Source organism: Hoplias malabaricus, chromosome 7 (genome assembly GCF_029633855.1).
Source record: "Hoplias malabaricus isolate fHopMal1 chromosome 7, fHopMal1.hap1, whole genome shotgun sequence".
In the NCBI taxonomy this organism is placed as follows: Eukaryota; Metazoa; Chordata; class Actinopteri; order Characiformes; family Erythrinidae; genus Hoplias; species Hoplias malabaricus.
In genome coordinates this window covers 23,854,493-23,874,289 of record NC_089806.1, presented here as the reverse complement: position 1 = coordinate 23,874,289, position 19,797 = coordinate 23,854,493, and the positions used below count along the sequence as shown (strand labels likewise).

The window sequence follows — 19,797 nt, the reverse complement described above, 5'->3', positions numbered from 1 at the left end:
ACATGTATACACCATTTCATCTTAAAATGTAATTTGATATTTTTATTCACCCTCAATGGTATCATCTAGACATCTTGAGACATGTGCATTGTTCAATAGCATTAACATATTTATGCTATACATTGTAAATAAATTATCTTCTTTTCATCATCATTGAAAATGTTTTCAGGGCAAAACTGAATATTTAATGTAAATCCAAGTCATTTTGAAATATTTATAGTGGTCTAATCATCAGAAAATATTCTCACAATATAAAGAGCAGCTGATGTGTTCAGATGATGGTAAACTGGAAAAAATGCACTTGCATGGTTTGTTAGAAAGCAGCAGAATTCAGTGAATACAGTGAAAATGAACTGCATACTTCTTTCAAATCCTGTGTGTAACTGAAACTGGTAGATGTCAAGGAAAGGACAGAGTTGGAATTTGTTTTCCCTTGGGGCCCTTTGCAATTCAACAGGATGTAGATAAATGAGCTGTCGGGGGCCCTGTTTTGCTTGGAGTTCACAACAGGCACCATTATGTAACACTGAACACTGTGTACCCAAACAACACAAGAGCCTTTATGATATATGACCCACCACCGTTGAACTCTTATCGTTTATCTCTCTCTCTCTCTCTCTCTCTCTCAAGAGAGAGAGAGCGAGAGAGAGAGAGATGTGCACACACCCGTTTCTAATGCCTTATTTAAGACCTATACTAAAGCATGCTGGACTAGACTTCTGCTTTGCTTATCAGCTTTTCTCAGTCAGATTTCGCTATGATTGCATATGGTTTATTTGAGCTGTTCGATGTTAAAAGCTGGTTGATTATCATTTCAATTCTTCTACTTTTCATTGACTATATTAAGAACAAAAATCCCCATAAGTTTCCTCCAGGACCTGTGACTTTGCCTTTCTTAGGAAATGTCTTCACCGGGGTTGACTATAAAACTATGGACAAGGTGAGTGTTTGCTATTCCCTTTAAACCCAGGATAGGGTGCACACTACAGCATTAAATTTTGCAGAAGGAAGATAACGGTAATCTAAGTTTTAAACCACTAAAATACCTTTCAAATCATAATTATGGAATCCATAAAATATCTGTGTTGAATTATAATTTCCCTTTTGTGTGTTTTGCTAAACTACTAATCCCTGATCCTTAACACTCTTTAGGAATGAATAAGTCTATGAACATACAGTATCTATGTAAATCTTTAAAAAAGGCCATGCCTCTAGTTTGTGTGCAAAATCACTACTCAAAATGTTTCTGGAGGCAGTGCTTATTTAGGTCAGAATTAATGTAATTTGTTACCAGCCAGCAGGCTGGGATTAATGTGATTGGTTAACACATGTTGGGTGGAGCGTTTCAAATTTCTCGCCAACCAGTAAAATCCCACCTAAACTTGAATTGCCTGCTCTGTCTGACAGAAATTACTTTGGGAAAAAATATATATGTTCTATTATTTTCTATAAATATATATATTGATCCTGTAGGTCTAGTTTTGTGTAATAATTTGTTAGAAGTGGTGCAAATATTTAAGTTTTTTGTTTGAATGAGGGATAATGTAACTGCCTCTGAAGAAGCTGCTGTTACAGGACTGCAGGAACTAGACCCAGGTGCAGGGAGGAAAACTATTGAGGACTGGTTCAAATGGACAGGACAAAAGAATGCAAAGAGGGTGTTACATTAGAAATGTGACAGGGCAGAGATCAAAGGGCAAACACAGGGGATATGAGAAGCAGCATATTCAAATAAAAGTTTGCTTACAATAATAAACTGAAAGAAACAGAAAAGAAACAGCTTCCTCTCTGAACAGGAGATATACAATTAATATAATATAATTTTTATACAATATACAATTGTATAATATACAATTTTTGAGTTGTTTTTTATTCTTACAGCTCTTTTCCCTTGTTTTGGATCTTTTTGTCATTTTCTCTTACAACGCTCCCTTTTTTCTTGTTTTGAAGTTGTTTATCTTTATCTTTTACAGATTTTTTTTTCTGGTTTTATGATAGGACAAACTTTATTGTCATTATAGAGAATGTACAACGAGATTGGGGATCTACTCCGCTTTTAGTGGAAATATATAAGTATACAAATAAAAATACCGTAACAACCAACCCTCTGCAAAGGTATGACAAGAAATGCTGTTTGTCACAACCTTTAGTAGGGGACCCCTCAGGTGTGCCAGATTGACACTAATCAGCCCGACGGCTTCTGGGAGCTGATGTTTGCAGAGGGCAGCACAGTGGTGCATCAGGTAATGGCACAGTCACGCAGCTACAGGGACCTGGAGGTTATGGGTTCAAGTCCTGATCTGGGTGGCTGTCTGTGAGGAGTTTGGTGTGTCCTCCCCATGTCCGCGTGGGTTTCCTCCCATGGTCCAAAAACACACTATGGTAGGTGGATTAGGTGTGAATGTGAATGGTGTCACACTGTGAAGGACCTGCGCCCCCTCCAGGGTGTGTTCCTGCTTTGTGCCCAGTTGCAGACAACGAATGAATGATTTTGTAGCCTCTGAAGGAGCTACAGAATGTTATACATATCAGAGAAATCTGAGCATTATAACATTCTGCAGCTTCCTCAGAGGCAGTTACTGAGACTTCTGAAGAGCTTCCAACAAATTATTAAACACAACTAAGTCTAATGTATCAGGCATATTATATTGCACTTATTTCTTCAAAAGACTTTTCTGGTATTCAGTGCATGTAAAAACCAGGGTAGAGGCAGAGCTTTACTGGTTATGGTGCAGTATTTGAAAATGTCTGCCAATGTCGGATAATCTCATTCTCACCTTTTGGCTGGTAACCAGTTACATTTGTTCTGCCTTTGGAGAGAGTGCTGCCTTCAGAACCATTTTGAGTAGTGATTTTCACACATGCTCCATGTATGCTGTGTTTTTTTTCTGTTGTCCATCATTTTGCACAAGTTTGTAGGTAGTCTGGCCAAGCTAAATTTTCCATAGATGTAAGCGTGTGCATGAATGTGAGTGTGTGGAGCCCTCTGAAGGCTCTATGTAGGCTGCAGACCCACCATGAACCTGAACTTGAAAAGCAGTTACAAAAAATTCATTAATAAAGAGTTTTAATCCAGAATCCAAATTAAATTATTCATAGAATTAAACCACAGCCAAGCATCATTTTGTAGAACCTATCTGACCATAGTGACATGCCATTAAATCATTCTGGCTTAGTAAGAGACTGACTAATGATAAAGTGTACTGTTTATTTACTATTACTAAACGCTGCCTGAAATCTAAAAGTATATTTTTTACAGCTGTCAGAGACCTATGGAGATATCTTCAGTCTTAGGCGAGGCAGTACTAAAATAGTGTATGTTTCTGGATATAAGATGGTGAAGGAAGCTCTGGTCACAAAAGGAGAAAGTTTTGCTCGTTTTGTTGCACCTCTGTTCAATGAAATATACAGAGGCAGAGGTAAGAAAAATGGAAAGTCCATTTAATGTAACACCAACAGGGAAAAACATTATCTTGTCTTAGTAATACTATTTTAATTTATGATTTGCACACTTTATTGATGCTGAAATTTTTTCACACAAGGCCTGTCATTCAGCAATGGCTACTCATGGAGAAAGCAGCAACAGTTTGCTGTTAGCCACCTGAAGAACTTTGGAGAGGGGAAAAAAACTTTGCAAAATCATATCCAGCGAGAAGGCCATTTCCTGTGTGAGGCATTCAAAGAGGAACAAGGTGAGTCTTAAGTTAATGCAGGAATAAGTTCTTAAGTAGCAATTAGTTGACAAATACAAGTGAATAAACTACATAAAAACAACCAATTTAAAAAAAGAAGCAGAGAAGTTATTATTATTATTATTATTTATTATTATTATTATTTCAGCTTTGTTTAATTTTCTTCCCCTCTAAACATTTCCGGTACAACTGTGTTTTGAGCGAGCTAGCAGTTAACTGGCTGAACTATAACATTGCTAGCATTTAAAGACAATCTCAATAAACGTTCATTTATCACAGTAAATTAGAAACATCCATCCATCCATTATCTGTAACCGCTTATCCAATTTAGGGTCGCGGGGGGTCCAGAGCCTACCTGGAATCATCGGGCGCAAGGCGGGAATACACCCTGGAGGGGACGCCAGTCCTTCACAGGGCAACACAGACACACACACATTCACTCACACCTACGGACACTTTCGAGTCACCAATCCACCTGCAATGTGTGTTTTTGGACTGTGGGAGGAAACCGGAGCACCCGGAGGAAACCCACGCAGACACGGGGAGAACACACCAACTCCTCACAGACAGTCACCCGGAGCGGGAATCGAACCCACAACCTCCAGGCCCCTGGAGCTGTGTGACTGCGACACTACCTGCTGCGCCACCGTGCCGCCCTAAATTAGAAACACTCTACCTTAAATCTGTAGTGATAGCTAGCTAACACAGCCGCTTTGTCCGTTATCCTCTGATTTACCTTCAAAGGAGGAGAACTGCAACTGGATGCGACGGGAGATTAAAACAATATAAAAACAACTATGTCTAAGAGACCTTTTATGGGATTAAGAGGTGATCTCATTTAGAATATTGCTTTTCCTCTGGTTTAACTAAATTAAATTAACACAAAACACCACACATTGCAATACTTTGTCTAATTGTCCAAATAATTCATATCAAGCATACCAATCAAAGCAACCGCATAGTGGGATCCGCACTTGGCCAGGCCTGATGCAGTGAAATAGAACTGGCCCGATGATTAACACCTGTTTACCTGAACCAAACTCAACCCGCCCTCGGCCATTATATGTTGCACGGATTTCCCAAGTTGTTGCAAAAGCTGCAAGAGTTACAGAATTCTACTGTCGGCTATAACAATACACAAACACAACACAATTGCTTTTGTTTCTGGATTTTGCAGTAAAATGTTCAGGTTACATTTAGAGTTTAGAGAATATTTTAAAATAATTAATTAAAATAATCCATTACAATGATAAATGGGAAAGAAAACCTATATATACATTCCTTATAGTATACAGTAGTAAAGTGTAGTTAAAATAAAACTTAAATGTAATCTTTTTGTGTACTTTAAGTTTACTTCTCTTACACATAAATTATACTATACTTTTATTTAAACCCTATAAATCTAAAAAAAGTTTTAATAAAAAATTTTTAAATATTTTTATTTTGTTCAACCCAATATAAATGATGATCATGTCAGATATTTTACATTAATTCAATTTTAGAAAGTTCCTTAACCAACTTCATCTTTTAACTACATGGTGTCCTTGATACTCCTCATTTGCATTTCAGGACACCAGTTTGACCCTCTGGTTAAAATCAATAATGCAGTGGCCAATGTAATTGGGACCCTGGTATTTGGCCAGCGATATGAGTACGATGACATTCAATTCCAGACACTTCTACGCATGAGTGCAGAATCTGTGTACCTTACTGGCTCTATCTGGAATGAGGTAAATTATACATTCATTAATTTTCTGCATCTGCTTTATCCTGTTCAGGATCTTAGCAGGTGAAGTACTATTCTTTATTCCATGCTTTTCAGTTATATGATGCATTCCCAAGGGTAATGAGCAGGATACCAGGGCCTCATCACACCATCATTTCAAACTACAGAAGACTTGCAGCCTTTCTGAAAGAGAAAATTGAGAAACACAAACTAGACTGGGACCCCAGGGAGCCTCGAGATTATATTGATTCCTACCTAGCAGAAACGGAGAAGGTAAAATATTTAAGGGTAAAATTTAATAAGCTTTAATCTTTTCTATGGGAAAAATTTGAAAGATTTTCTTTTATGTTGTTATGCAATTTTATAATTTTTGAACTTAATTTTTCTCTTTTCAGAGGAAGTATGACAAGGAGGCCCAGTTTGACATGGATAACTTGGCCTTGTGCATGGTGGATCTCTTTGAGGGAGGAACAGAAACGACAACCAACACGTTGCGCTGGGCTCTTCTCTACATGTTGAAATACCCACAGATGCAAGGTATGTTTTTTAGAACAGTTTAATCTAATGATATTCTGAATGATAATAACTTACTGCCTGAATGGCACAGACTGGCAAATTTCAATACATGCCCCAATGTATTCAGATGTCTCTTTTAATTGGTGCATTATGCTATAATAACATGCAATCTTTGCTCACACTGGTAATAAATTCACCTAATCTAAAAAAATAATTCCAACAGAAATAATACTATATTATTTGGAGAGGTCACAGAAAGCAGAGATCATGTTGTCCAAAGCCAAGCGTCAGCTAGAACTTGTATGAGGTAATATAACAGTGTTTTTGGAGTGATTGAGCTTCATCCAATAACTTGGAGATGAGCTGAAATGGTATTGGTGATCCAGAAATACTGTAGATACCGTGTATTCACATATTTTATACAGTTATTTTCCAATCGGAGGGATGCTCATTACTAAAACGATTAATATTAAACATGAATTATTTCTTTTAACCAAGATCTTATCCCTGATCAGAGAAGGTACAGGAGGAGATTGACCAGGTGATTGGGCGATCACGTTTACCCACTATGGCAGATAAGGCCAGCATGCCATATACCAATGCAGTCCTTCATGAAGTGAACAGAAAAGGCAACATTGTCCCTCTGAACATGTCCCGGGTAGCCATAAAGGACACCACACTGGGGGACTATTTTGTACCAAAGGTAAAGACATAATGCAATTGTGCTATATGACAACAATGAAAATGATTATGCATTATTGTACATTTAAACATCAAGGCAAAAACATGTTGGTGTAATACATTTTATTCATTCATATGTCCAGTGCATCACACTTGTTGGGCATATGTGGCTTAAAGCTTAGGGAAGCGAGCTCAACTGGCAAAAAAATTGGTGGTGGAGGGGAGTGAAAGAGCATTCAACATTCTCCTCCCTAAAACTGATGTCTCGGGTGCCTTTGATTAAAGCAGCCCACCCTGGCTTGATTAAGGCAGTCTGCCCTTAGTGCACCTGTGTGTGTGTGTGTGAGAGAGAGAGAGAGAGAGAGAGAGAGAGAGTTTCCTGTAGTGGACGGGTTAAATGCTTAGGCAAAATCTAATTGTACTGCTATTCAGTGACAATAAAAGCTGTTTTATAATGTAATTTGCCCATATGGATATACATTTGAATTCAGATGTTACTGTTTTATGACAACAATTTTTCCTTCAAAATAACAGACCCCAAAAATTGAATGGTGCTGTTAATTTTGGCTTTAGGGAACAGTAATGATCACCAATCTCTCCTCTGTGCTACATGATAAAAATGAGTGGGAAATGCCAGATGCCTTCAATCCAGAACACTTTCTGAATGCTGATGGTCAGTTCCGCAGGAGAGATGCTTTCTTTGCATTCTCTGCAGGTACCGCAAAACTCTTTCAGTATTTATTACTACTTAATCTATTGGTGTAGCAAGTCATAACAAGGCCTGATTTTTAAAGTATCTAGAAACAATGTGCCACTTATCTATAAATAAAAAATACATTGCTGAGCTAGACGTGACAAATCAGATAATGTTAATTTAAAATGTGTATGTGTGTGTATATGTTGTAGGCAAAAGGATGTGTCCTGGGGAGTATTTGGCTCGTGTGGAACTTTTCCTTCTTTTCACCATCCTCTTACAGAACTTCACTTTCAGTCCTCCAGCTGATGAAGAGCCCAGTCTGAACAGTCAGGTCGGCTTCACACAGGCCCCAATGCCTTTCAAGTTATGTGTTTTACCCAGATAATTTATGTACAGACAAGAAGGTAGAGTAGCCTAATCATGTACTCTAGTAAAAATATAATTACCTCAGTGACAAAAAGAGAAAAGTAAATGTAAATATTTCTTATCTCCTCCAAAGTTCCAGCCCTCTGTATCTGTAGAAATTTGTGATAGATAGGAAATATGCATGATACTTATTAAGTAATATTTTTTATGTGGACTTGTTAAGCATCTTGTTATAAGGTAAACAGATGCAAATGTTATGCTGTGTAACACAAATATATATAAAACTATGGGAAGATGTGTGAATTCTTTTCTATAATTGAATTATAAATTCTTACGTTTAACTTACCAAGTAATATATAAAGTAATTCCAAATTTTTTTTCGTTTTTTTTTTGTCATGAAATAATGACACATTGCCAATTTCAGTTTGCCATATACCAGTAGTGGGTGACACAGTGCAGGAAGTGTCACAGTCACACAGCTCCAAGGACCTGAAGGTTGTTGGTTCAAGTCCCGCTCCTGGTAACTGTCTGTGGGAAGTTTGGTGTGTTCTCCCTGTGTCCGCATGGGTTTCCTCCCATGGTCCAAAAACACACATTGGTAGGTGGATTGGTGACACATTGGTAGGTGATAGGTGTGAAAGTGTGTGAGTGAATGTGTGAGTGGTGCCCCCTCCAGGGTGTGTTCCCGCCTTATGTGGGTTCTGGGTAGGCTCTGGACCCACCGCGACCCTGAATTGGATAAGTGGTTACAGATAATGAATGAATATACCATTAGTGCTCAAATTTTTAGATCAAGTGTAACCATTTATGAAACCAAAACCTCCAAGTACCACCTATAAGCTTTACCAGAGACACAACTGCCTGTGGTTCTTCCTCTGTTTTGAGTGAAGATGAGGCACAAGGCAAAGTCTGGCTTGAATTTTTGCATGTTTTTTTGTTTTTCTTGAAATTTCCATGCTTTACACAAAATGATTCTTAAGTAATTACTAAAACTTATAGACAGAATACAAAAACTGAATTTTTAAATACAGTTGTATATTTAGGTGTGCAAGGATTGCAACAGGTAGTGTCACTATCACAGCTCCAGGATCCTGGGGTTGTGGATTCAAGCCCAGTTCCAGGTAAGTGTCTGTGAGGGTTTCCTCCGGGTGGTCTGATTTCCTCCAAGGGTCAAAAATACACATTGGTAGGTGGCTTATCTATTCAAAAGTGTCGATAGGTGTGAGTGTGTGTTACCCTACAAAGGATGGGCACCCCTCCATATTTATAAGAATATTTACATTTATGGGAAATAAAAGTTTTTAAAGAAACATACACAAGTGGCCACTCACTGTGGCTCTCAATGCTTGTATCAGTAGGTGAAGGAGGTGCAGCTCTTTAAAAAATGTTTTAGGACTCTAATGATGCGAAGATCAGCCATGTTGTTTTCCTTATTTTGAGATTTATCTCTTATTTTGTCTTTACGTGTACAGAATTCTCACTTTGTTTCTTTCTATTTTGCCTCTGGATTTTGTCCTTCTCAGCTCTCCCCCACTTTCCCTTACAGACATAATGAACTATGGTGTACGCTGTAGCCCATGCTTTCTTTCTTTCTTTCTTTTTTTTTTTTTTTAAACAAACAAATTTAATTAAGGGGCGGCACGGTGGCTCAGCAGGTAGTGTCGCAGTCACACAGCTCCAGGGACCTGGAGGTTGTGGGTTCGATTCCCGCTCCGGGTGACTGTCTGTGAGGAGTTTGTGTGTTCTCCCCGTGTCCGCATGGGTTTCCTCCGGGTGCTCCGGTTTCCTCCCACAGTCCAAAAACACATGTTGGTAGGTGGATTGGCGACTCAAAAGTGTCCGTAGGTGTGAGTGAATGTGTGTGTCTGTGTTGCCCTGTGAAGGACTGGCGCCCCCTCCAGGGTGTATTCCTGCCTTGCGCCCAATGATTCCAGGTAGTCTCTGGACCCACCGCGACCCTGAACTGGATAAGCGGCTACAGATAATGAATGAATGAATTAATGAATTTCATTAAGGGTGACACGGTGGCACAGCAGGTAGTGTCACACAGCTCCTGGGACCTGGAGGTTGTGGGTTCAAGTCCCGCTCCAAGTGATTGTCTGTGAGGAGTTTGGTGTGTTCTCCCTGTGTCCGTCTGTGTTTCCTCCCATGGTCCAAAAGTACATTAGTACTTTTGTTGGATTGGTGGGCTCAAAAATGTCCATAGGTGTGAATGTGTGTGTGTCACCCTGTGAAGGACTGGCACTCCCTCCAGGGTGTGTTCCTGCCAGCGAGACCCTGAACTGGATAAGTGGTTACAGACAATGAATGAATGAATTTCATTAAAGCATATTTACGAAAAATGTGAAACAGTTATGTATTTTACACGTAAAAAAAGTCAGTTTTTTTTCAGGATTTTCTGTTACTAATAAATTCCTTATTTAAAGGAATACTGTGTAAGCAGTGTCTTTTCTTTCATCTCCTGAACTCCCCTACCTGTTGCTGAGTGTAGTTCACCTTAACAGTACTGTGGTGAGAACAAATCTCACATGCACACATTCTCTCTCTCTCTCTCTCTCTCTCTCTCTCTGTGCACATCTGAGTGAGAAAGGTAGTGAATGTCTGTTTCAATGGGTAATCCACCTATGGCCAGGTCTCAGATTATTGCAGAAGCAGGTTGATGTCCAAACGTGTTGTGTAAGACTAATGAAGAGGGTAAAGAGAAGTAGGTAGTGGGTGTAATTTATCAGTACTCAATATTAGAAACAATGTACAAAGCATCATAAGTCACATGGTCAAAGTACATACAAATAAAATTAAATGACTAAATCATAATTAGCAAACAATTGACTTGGTAGGGCTTGCTATAATTTTGAATTATAAGGGAAAATAGAATAATCAAAACCAAATATAAGTAATAATTCATTTTTTCTTCCTTGTGGTTGAATTGTCTGAGTCGTGGACTCTAATATTGAACAACAATATTAGTAGCTGGTTCCAATTTTTTTTTCAGTTTCCATCATAAATTCCCAATTTTTTTTTCCTCAAGGTATTTGGCTTTGAAATTTCTATCATGATGCTTTGACTGCTTCGTTGGCAGAGATACAGTAAGCACTAAAATATTCTACTTAAGTAAATGTACTGTTACTTTGATTAAACTCAAGTAAAATTACCTGTTTAAAATGTACTCAAGTAAAAGTAAAAAAGTAGTGCATTTGAAATTTACTCAGAGACATGCTCTAGATGCACAGATTTGATGTAAGGTGTTTGTAAGCTGCTAATTCTCTCTTGGAAAACACAGCTTACACTGCATTATAAAGATGTCGCCTTTCTTGCACTTGAAGCCGAAGTTGTCTCTTAAACATGGCCAGGGGTCAATTTCCTTCCAGAGTAACTCAGAATTTTTTTTTCTTAATTTACCTTTGTACTCAGTAACGGATACAATTTAAAATGTAGTGAAGTACAAATGTATTTAAGTAAAATAAAGTTACAGATTTTTAAAAACTACTTTAAAAAGTACACACAAACTACTCAATTACAGTATGTTTTATATCCTTTCCATTGTTTAAGCTAACAGGGGTCATATTTTCATATCCAGTTAATTATTCAAGTTTTAATTTTATTGTTTTCATTTAAATTTTATTTGGGTAGAATTTACCTCCCATATCTACTCACCCATGAAACTGAACCTGAACAGAAAATGCATGTTTCAGCATGACATGACATGACCCAAAACATACAGCCAAAATAACTCAAAATTGGACTCTAGAAATAAAGTGCAAGGTCTAGCCAGTTTCCTGCCTTGAATCACATGGATGATTGATTTGCATTATGATTTCATACTTGATACGATACAGTATAAAGTCAAAAGACAATGTGTGCATATTGTAAATGAATATATGCACTTGAAGTACTGCATTTTGGAATTGCATATGGCATAAACAACTGACGTAACAGTGAACCTTTAAAACTCTAGAGAAAAAGCTGAAAGGGGCGTGACAAAAGATAGAAAACAGGCTCTGTGTTAAGAGACCTCACATTGCTTGCTGTCAATTCCTACTCTGTCTGTCCATTACTTCTCAGCCATGGGGACCTGGGTATTATTTGAGAACTTTGATCTAAAGGGTCTGCTGCTCATTCTGGCTGCATTTTTGTTAATCGTGGAGTACCTGAAGAACAAAAGCTCACTGAACTATCCTCCTGGACCCTTCGCGCTACCTTTCCTGGGAAACATTTTTAACATGGACTCCAAACAGCCACATATTTACTTAACCAAGGTGAGTAATTGTAAATCTCATGCAATGGGTAGTTTGTGGTACCATATTAATTATATATTCACAAACAGGAAATTCCCTGAATGCATTTACAAACCTAGTGTGCTGTTTTCAGTACTTACGTAATAACTCCCACAGGACAGGATCATGTTTCCTAGCAGCTCTGTTAAAGCCATCATGAAAGAATAGAGTCTACACAATATTTAACCTGTTAACTGCACACTTATAACTCAGTTCTACATTAAGTGGTGAACACAATGTGTGTGTGCATTGGCTTCCATTATATGATTAAGAATTGGGCAAGCAGAATTAAATGCAGATACAGAAGATTTTGGAGTGGCTGATACTCAAGGTTTTAATAGTTAATATGCTAGTTATGCTACAATGTTATAAGATGATAGATCTTGTTAGGACCTGAGAGTACAAAGTTTATGTCATGATCATAGTGAAAAGCTTCTTAAGTGAATAAGGAGACTCAGTGTCATCATCAAAAGTTGCCAAAAGTAAAACTTAGCTCCGTGTAATGTATGGGTATCAGACTAGTTGGATCACAAGCTGGAAGGCCACAGAACTATACACTTTCTGTCCTACCCATTCTCACAAACCCACAATGAGGATTACTTCAGCTCCACTGTGTGGGATTTACAATGCACAGCAGCACAAACATCTCAGTTTACAGGAACACTATATGGGTATCAAGCCTATAAACTGCACCTTTAGCTAAAGAAATAAACAAAGCCTAAAGCCTTGACCTAAAGATGGCAATTATGTCTAAGTACATAGGAAAACGATTCTTCATGTTCAGAACATTGGCAAAGTTTACAGAAGCAGACTTAATAAGAAAAGTGTGTAATTCTTTCTAGAATCAGATAAAGAAGTTGGTTTGCAAATTTAGGTTGAAACAGGTGTGTCCAACTATAAAAAAAAGTTTATTTCAAATAACGTTAGGCAAATCTTGATAAATATTTTACTAATAACAGTACATCACTTTATAATCATCACAAAATATGACTAACAAAAAATGCTTTTGACATGAAAGAGTTCTAAATAGTACAAAACATTTTCTCATTCAAAACAATTTGTATTGATATGTCAGCTTTTTAGGGCTGGAGATCCCTTAAGAAGACTTACCAATAATCCTTCCCAATGTTAGTTATTATCAGTGATGATGCCACCAAGCTGAGAAGGTCAAGGTTTGCATATGCTTCCTCTGTAATACAACCCAACACACTTTGGGGAGAACACTGAATTCCCACCACATTGTTAAGCATCACACTGAATAATAGGGACAGCTGTATGCACCGTCTTAGAAATTTTGCTAATCATGAATACAGAACTGCATTTTTAAGGCCATCAAACTGAAAAGCCAGACAGCTAGATATTACTCCAAATTGAAGGTTTCAGGGTATGCACTAGATTTAATGAGCATTTCTACTTTTGATACTTTTGAGGTCACTACAATGGTAAAGGGCTGAAAATTAGTTGGTTGTTTAATTGGTTTTACAGATTACACCAATCAAGGAGGGTGAATTTACCATTGAAGCAATTTTTATTCGTAATCAGGTTTTATCTTTAATAAAACTACAGAGCACAACTGACTTATGGAAAGTCACACATGAAAGTACACTGAAAATAAATGAGCTGCTTTTAGACTGCATCTTTTGTTTTTTTCTTTTTTTTATATCTCCATAGCTGGGCAAGACCTACAACAATGTCTTTACCCTGAGTATAGGACGTGAAAAGACAGTCTTTGTTACTGGATATAAAACTGTAAAGGAGGCCCTGGTGACCAAGGCTGAGAACTTTGTGGACAGACCTTACAGCCCCATCGCTGTGAGGGTCTACTCAGGCAATGGTATGTCATATGATGTTAACTAGACCGATTTAAATTGGCACAGTTTGTTACTTTGAAGAAGGACTGGCGCCCCCTCCAGGATGTATTCCTGCCTTGCGTCCACTGATTCCGAGTAGGCTCTGGACCCACCGTTACCCTAAACTGGATAAGCGGTTACAGATAATGAATGAATGTTACTTTGCATAATACCATGGTTTTGACTAAAGTCTAAAATGTGTTTTTCATTATAAGCTCATTCTTTTTTTCTTTTTTCCAAATCTTGTTATATCCATTCTTTATATCTCTCTCTGCCCTATAAATCTCTCTCCACTCTGGCAGGTGGACTGTTCTCTAGTAATGGTGAAATGTGGAAAAAGCAGAGGCGATTTGCTCTGACCACACTGAGGAATTTTGGGCTGGGGAAGAAGACCATGGAGTTGGCTATCTGTGAGGAGAACCGCTTCCTGCAGAATGAGATGGACAGACAGAAAGGTACAAGATATACTCACACAACAAGCTCCATCATTGGTCAGGACCGATGACCAAAAAAACATCTCACAAAAAATCCAGCTTCCTTAAGATAACCTTATTTTATAAATCAATGTAGAATGCCTACAAGATGAAAAATGTCAGCTGGCAAATGTGCAAAGAGTTAAGGCCAGCATATACAAGAAATTGTAAATCACATTTGGGGGCCCAGCCCTCTATGTCATACATTTTATTAATGTATTCATATTAATCAGGAATAAATTAATAAAATGCTATTCATGTTATGTTTATATTTATTTTAAAATCACCAATAAGTACATTATAAATTACTCAAAAAACTATAAAAATAATTTCAAAAAAATTATGAATGCCTTAATCATTTTTGGCTGAACATGAAATAAAACCAAGAAAATGTTTACAGAAAGAAATGTATTATAGTAAAGACATTTATTGTATTAATAATAATAATAAGAAGAAGACGAAGAACACTGCATTCAACTGACTTGTGTGTCTAGAATTAACAAAGGGTTTTATCTCCAGGAATGGCTTTTGATCCTACTGGACTTTTCAACAATGCCGTCTCCAACATCATTTGCCAGTTGGTGTTCGGCCAGAGATTTGATTACTACGACCATGATTTCCAGTTGATGCTGAGTTACATATCTGAAGCTGTTCAGCTCGAGGGATCCACATGGGGAAGGGTAATAATCAACTTCTGCATATAGCTTTGTTTCCTCAAATTTATAAATAAAAAAACTGAAAACTGTTTGGTTTCAACAGAGGACTGACCTGAAAATCTTTTAAGAAAATGCACATTTTGTAAAGACCACCAATAACTCCACCAAGCTCAGGTTTTTTATAGAGCTTAAATCTAAATATTATAGAAATTGTTTTGGGTAATGCTTTAAATTATAGCCCGCTAATTAATTCTACAATTATTACAATTATTACTGGGTATCTCACAAACATGCATTAATTCTAGGTGGGCATTTTGGTAATTAAAAGCTTAACCTTTGGCCATTTTGGGCTTTGCATGGGAGTGTATATGCCAGTCAATTTTATTCGGCACAGAGCAAAGATTGTAACCAAACTGCATCCTTATGCTAATCACAAACACATAAATAAAGGTTATTTTCTTTTCTCATCCCTAAGTTTTATGAATCATTTCCTGCCATTATGAAGCACCTTCCTGGACGACACAATGTTATCTTTAGAAACTACAAACTAGTTTCTGAGTTCCTTAGAAAGAACCTCATCAAACATAAAACAGATCTGGACCCCTCCAATCCTCGAGACTACATGGACAGCTTCCTGATTGAGAAAGAGGTAGCCTTCACTCAGTTGAGGTTCTGAAATTAAACCAAATGTTAACCTGGGTTTTAAACACTGTAACATGTTTCAAATAAAGTCACCACAAAATATCAAGTTTTTTGTTGGTCTCTGGGTGTTTAGAACTACCATGATCCCAGTGAGGGTTTTAATGAGGATAATCTGGTGAGGTGCACCCTGGATCTGTTTGTGGCAGGAACTGAGACCACTTCCACGACACTGCGCTGGGGTCTTCTCTACCTCATCAAACATCCAGATATACAGGGTAAGATGCATAACAAAGCTATTTAAAATCTGTATTTGTATCACCTGAGTTTTAAGCATGTACAGTGTCTCTGGTTATTTACACATACTTTCTTTGCTAAGTATTGCTCTTGTGTTTCAGTTAGTACTAAAGGCATATTTTCACTGCATGGTACCTGCTTGGCTTGGCTTGGCTTGGCTCTGCCTTTTTTTTATGCTTTTCCATTAGGCAAATCTGGTACCTGAAACCAGTACTTTTTTAGTCCCTGCTCATGTGCGGTTCCAAGTGAGTAGAGTAGGGACTTAATCTGACATCTAAACCTTGCAGAGTGCTGATTGGCCAGAGTAACTTGGCAATCATGAAGAAATGCAGACCTGCAGCACAACTTCAGCTCTGTGGTCTTTTTAAGGTGTTCACATTGTCTTTAGATTGGTGGCAGATGAAAAAAGAATCAGCAAGTTTTTCACTTCTAATTCCAGGGCTAGAGCTTATTAGTTCTAAGGTAATACACACTTTAAACCCAGCTGTTCCAATGAAGTGAACCAATTAATGCAATATATTGTCTATTCCATGCACTCATACTAACCATGGCGTAAGACAACATAAATATAGAGAAGCAGGTGAAAGTGCATTATATTATTAGAGCTAACACAATTATGGAATAATATATAATACATGACTTGTTTGCTCATGCAGATAAAGTGCAGGAAGAGATAGACAGAGTGATTGGACAATCACGACAACCCAGCATGGCCGACAAAGCCAACATGCCCTACACTGAAGCAGTCATCCATGAGATTCTGAGGCGAGGAGACATAGTGCCCCTGAACGGACCGAGAGTAGCAAGCAAGGACACAACAATCGGCGAATGCATCATTCCAAAAGTGAGTGAGTGGACAAAAGCTAATTCAATTCATAGAGAATCCTGAGAACAGTTCATATTACATACAGCAATCAATTCCATATTAACATTTGCTCTTTGTAGAATATGTTTAACTACTTTTAACTTTAAAAAAAAAATAGCAAAATGACATATTGAAATCTTCACATCCTTTCAGACCCATAACCCATTTTTATATATATTTTTTTTAAATAGAAGGAAAATTTTTCTTTCTTAAACTTTCTACTTTCTGTAAAAGATGTGATAACCCCTTTTAACTTAGATTATTAAGTTAACTTAAATCAGCAACAAATTGTACTATTTGACCAGGTGTTTTTAAACTGTAGTTGTGCTCTTCTGCTGTGTTCAGGGAACCACAGTGGTGCCAGTCCTTCACTCTGTTTTGTTTGATGAAAATGAATGGGAGACACCCAGCAGCTTCAATCCTGAGCATTTTCTGGATAAAGATGGTAGGTTTGTGAGAAGAGATGCTTTCCTGCCATTTTCTGCAGGTAAGAATTCTACATGGAGAATGATCATCAGTCTCTCATCTTCACAAACCCAACATCATCCAACTTACTTCATGCAATGTCTCTTTTTCAATGATTCAGGGAAGAGGGTATGTCTGGGAGAACAGCTGGCCAGGATGGAACTCTTCCTGTTCTTTGTTGGACTTTACCAGAAGTTCAGCTTCTCCACGGTGGAGGGGACCCAGCTGGATACAGAGGGAATTGCTGGAATAACCCTCACTCCTCGTCCTTTTAAAATCTATGCAAACGCACGTTGAAATACAACATTTTACCTAGTGTTCCTTTAAAGATTTCTTTTCATCCAATGGCATATTTTCATTCATAACATTGTTTTTCTTTTCAAATACAATAATCCACTGTGTGCCAAAAACAGTATTTTAATAAGAGAACACTAAGAAAACTGAAATAAAGGCCAAAAACATGTTAAGGTGTATATTGCAATAAGACAGTAGCATATAAAGAAATAGAACTGAGTTTGTGCAGATAAACTGAGAGATCACAATGTGAACAATTAAACTTGTTTGGGTTTTTTTCCATTTCATGTCCTTATCAGGAAAGTGGTGAATGGCACATTAAAAACCCTCTACTTTTTCATGTTTGCACAGTTTACTTGTCTCAGAAAGATTAATTGACACCTTAGTGCAAAATAACAGCACACAAACATGACATTCATTCAATCATTCTTCTGTATTCTTCTGTAACTGCTTCATCCCGATCAAAATTGTGGGCTTCAAATTCTACCTGGAATTGTTAAGTGCAAGGCAGGCAGGAACATCCCCCAGAAAAGGCCTAGCCCATAATAGGACATCACAAACTCATACCTGTGGACAGTTTTACACAGCCAGTCCGACGTGTGTTTTTGAATCATGGGAGGACATTGGAGCCAAACACCTGATAGATGTGACACAAGACCAAAGATCTAAACAGGACCACAAATTCCAGTGCTGTTATGGCAGCATCATAGAATCTTGTACAACCGTGCTGCCCTTTATCATACTATTGTTAAAAGAAGTGTCTTTATTGTTATGTTTTTCTATTCTCAGTAAACTGTGTGTAACTCCACATTGCAATGTTTTTGGCCTGGTCATAAACAAGTTTGTCCTTCCACGGGAGTTGTTTAATAGATGGTTAAGTGTTTGTGAGGTCAGCAACCTCGGTTGGACACACTTACACAGATCTTTTGTGGTCCATCTGGCCAGAAAGCGTATTCCAGCTTAGCTATAGTTCTACAGGCTTTATACCCCGCCAGCCTACACTTCGTAATGGGGTTGGTGCAAAAGCTCCAGAATGTTACAATTAATTTCATGCTTTTCTACAGAGAAAAAAAAAAGTTGTGGCTGTGTACACACACACAACTGAATGTCCCACTTGAAAATGCGTGCACCTTTAAAAAGCCGAATTTACTCATTTTATGCCGTGTCTACAAACTCGGGCATATATAGCACAGTATATTCATTCACTGTCTGCAACCGCCTATCCAGTTCAGGGTCGTTACAGGTCAACACACACACACACACACACACACACTTGAGTCTCCAATCCACCTACCAACATGTGTTTTTGGACTGTGGGAGGAAACCGGAGCACCCGAAGGAAACCCACGCGGACACCGGGAGAACACACCAAACTCCCCCGGAGTGAGACTTCAATCCACAACCTCCAGGACCCTGGAGGTGTGTGACTGCGACACTACCTGCTGCACCACTGTACCGTCCCAGCACAGGGTAATACTTTATAAATCGAAATAAAATTACAGAAGCAACAGAGATCTATGTACTGTGTGCTTGAACCCTAATAATACTTAATTGATAATAAACCTGAAAAGGAAGCACAAACTTTATTATCAGAATATTCATTTTCTGATTAAATTTAGATCTTGTTTTCTTATGACTTTATCATTGTCTAAAAATCCCTCTAATTTTTTTATTTTAACATTTAAAAAATCATTAACCATAAATGTGATCAAGTGGCAAAAGGTGCAAGGCGTCTTGGTATGTATGGAGTATGGCAGTGCAAAACTAGTTATTTATTAACTCCAGCTTTCTACTTTCTAATACAAGTGGATTATATACACAGTATAATGTTATAATAATAATAATAATTAAACCATATTTGCTGTCCAATTAAAAACATGCATTTCCCAAAACAGCAACTTTACAGAAGTAAATAAACCTCCTTAACTTTCAATGGAAGTCAAGGTAAAAAAAAAAGATAATTTTTATTGGTTCATTCATCATGATATTTCCACAATATTAAGGACAGTTGCTGTGCTCAAATGATGTAATAAATTAAAAATCTATAAAAATGGAGATAAATGTTTTTAATTGGACACTGACAATATATGAATAATGAGTGACGAGTCTCTGAATGCACAGCACCATCTGTATCTTGCCTGTGACCTGCTAGTATCACATTTGCCAGTGGAGCTCCCAGGTTCAGTGGAAATCTGTTCGATGAACCTTTAACCTCCATAAAGGGACCTTGTCATAGAAAAACACAGCTATCACAAAGCAGCTTAGTCATGCTAGACTGACAAAAACTGATACACATTCCCACCATC

General features: G+C 37.8%; 2 protein-coding genes across 4 annotated transcripts; both read left to right on the top strand.

Annotated features, from left to right (window-relative positions):
• The first annotated feature begins 689 nt into the window (after positions 1-689).
• Positions 690-10,077, top strand: LOC136701696 (cytochrome P450 2J2-like). 3 transcript variants are annotated; one of them, XM_066676344.1, is made up of 9 exons: positions 690-940; positions 3,260-3,419; positions 3,543-3,692; positions 5,262-5,422; positions 5,515-5,691; positions 5,814-5,955; positions 6,450-6,637; positions 7,189-7,330; positions 7,522-10,077. In XM_066676344.1, exons 1-9 carry the CDS (start codon positions 758-760, stop codon positions 7,695-7,697), a joined length of 1,479 nt encoding a protein of 492 aa, XP_066532441.1. In that variant the 5' UTR covers positions 690-757; the 3' UTR covers positions 7,698-10,077. The 3 variants fall into 3 exon arrangements, with proteins under 3 accessions (XP_066532441.1, XP_066532442.1, XP_066532443.1); XM_066676345.1 differs by lacking the exon at positions 690-940 and adding an exon at positions 2,067-2,382; XM_066676346.1 differs by lacking the exons at positions 690-940; positions 3,260-3,419 and adding an exon at positions 2,071-2,382.
• A 1,595-nt stretch (positions 10,078-11,672) lies between these two features.
• Positions 11,673-18,947, top strand: cyp2n13 (cytochrome P450, family 2, subfamily N, polypeptide 13). Its single transcript, XM_066676338.1, has 9 exons — positions 11,673-11,934; positions 13,624-13,786; positions 14,105-14,257; positions 14,795-14,955; positions 15,407-15,580; positions 15,707-15,848; positions 16,524-16,711; positions 17,078-17,219; positions 17,319-18,947. The coding sequence occupies exons 1-9, from the start codon at positions 11,743-11,745 to the stop codon at positions 17,492-17,494; spliced, it is 1,491 nt and encodes a 496-aa protein (XP_066532435.1). The 5' UTR covers positions 11,673-11,742; the 3' UTR covers positions 17,495-18,947.
• Positions 18,948-19,797: the final 850 nt, after the last annotated feature.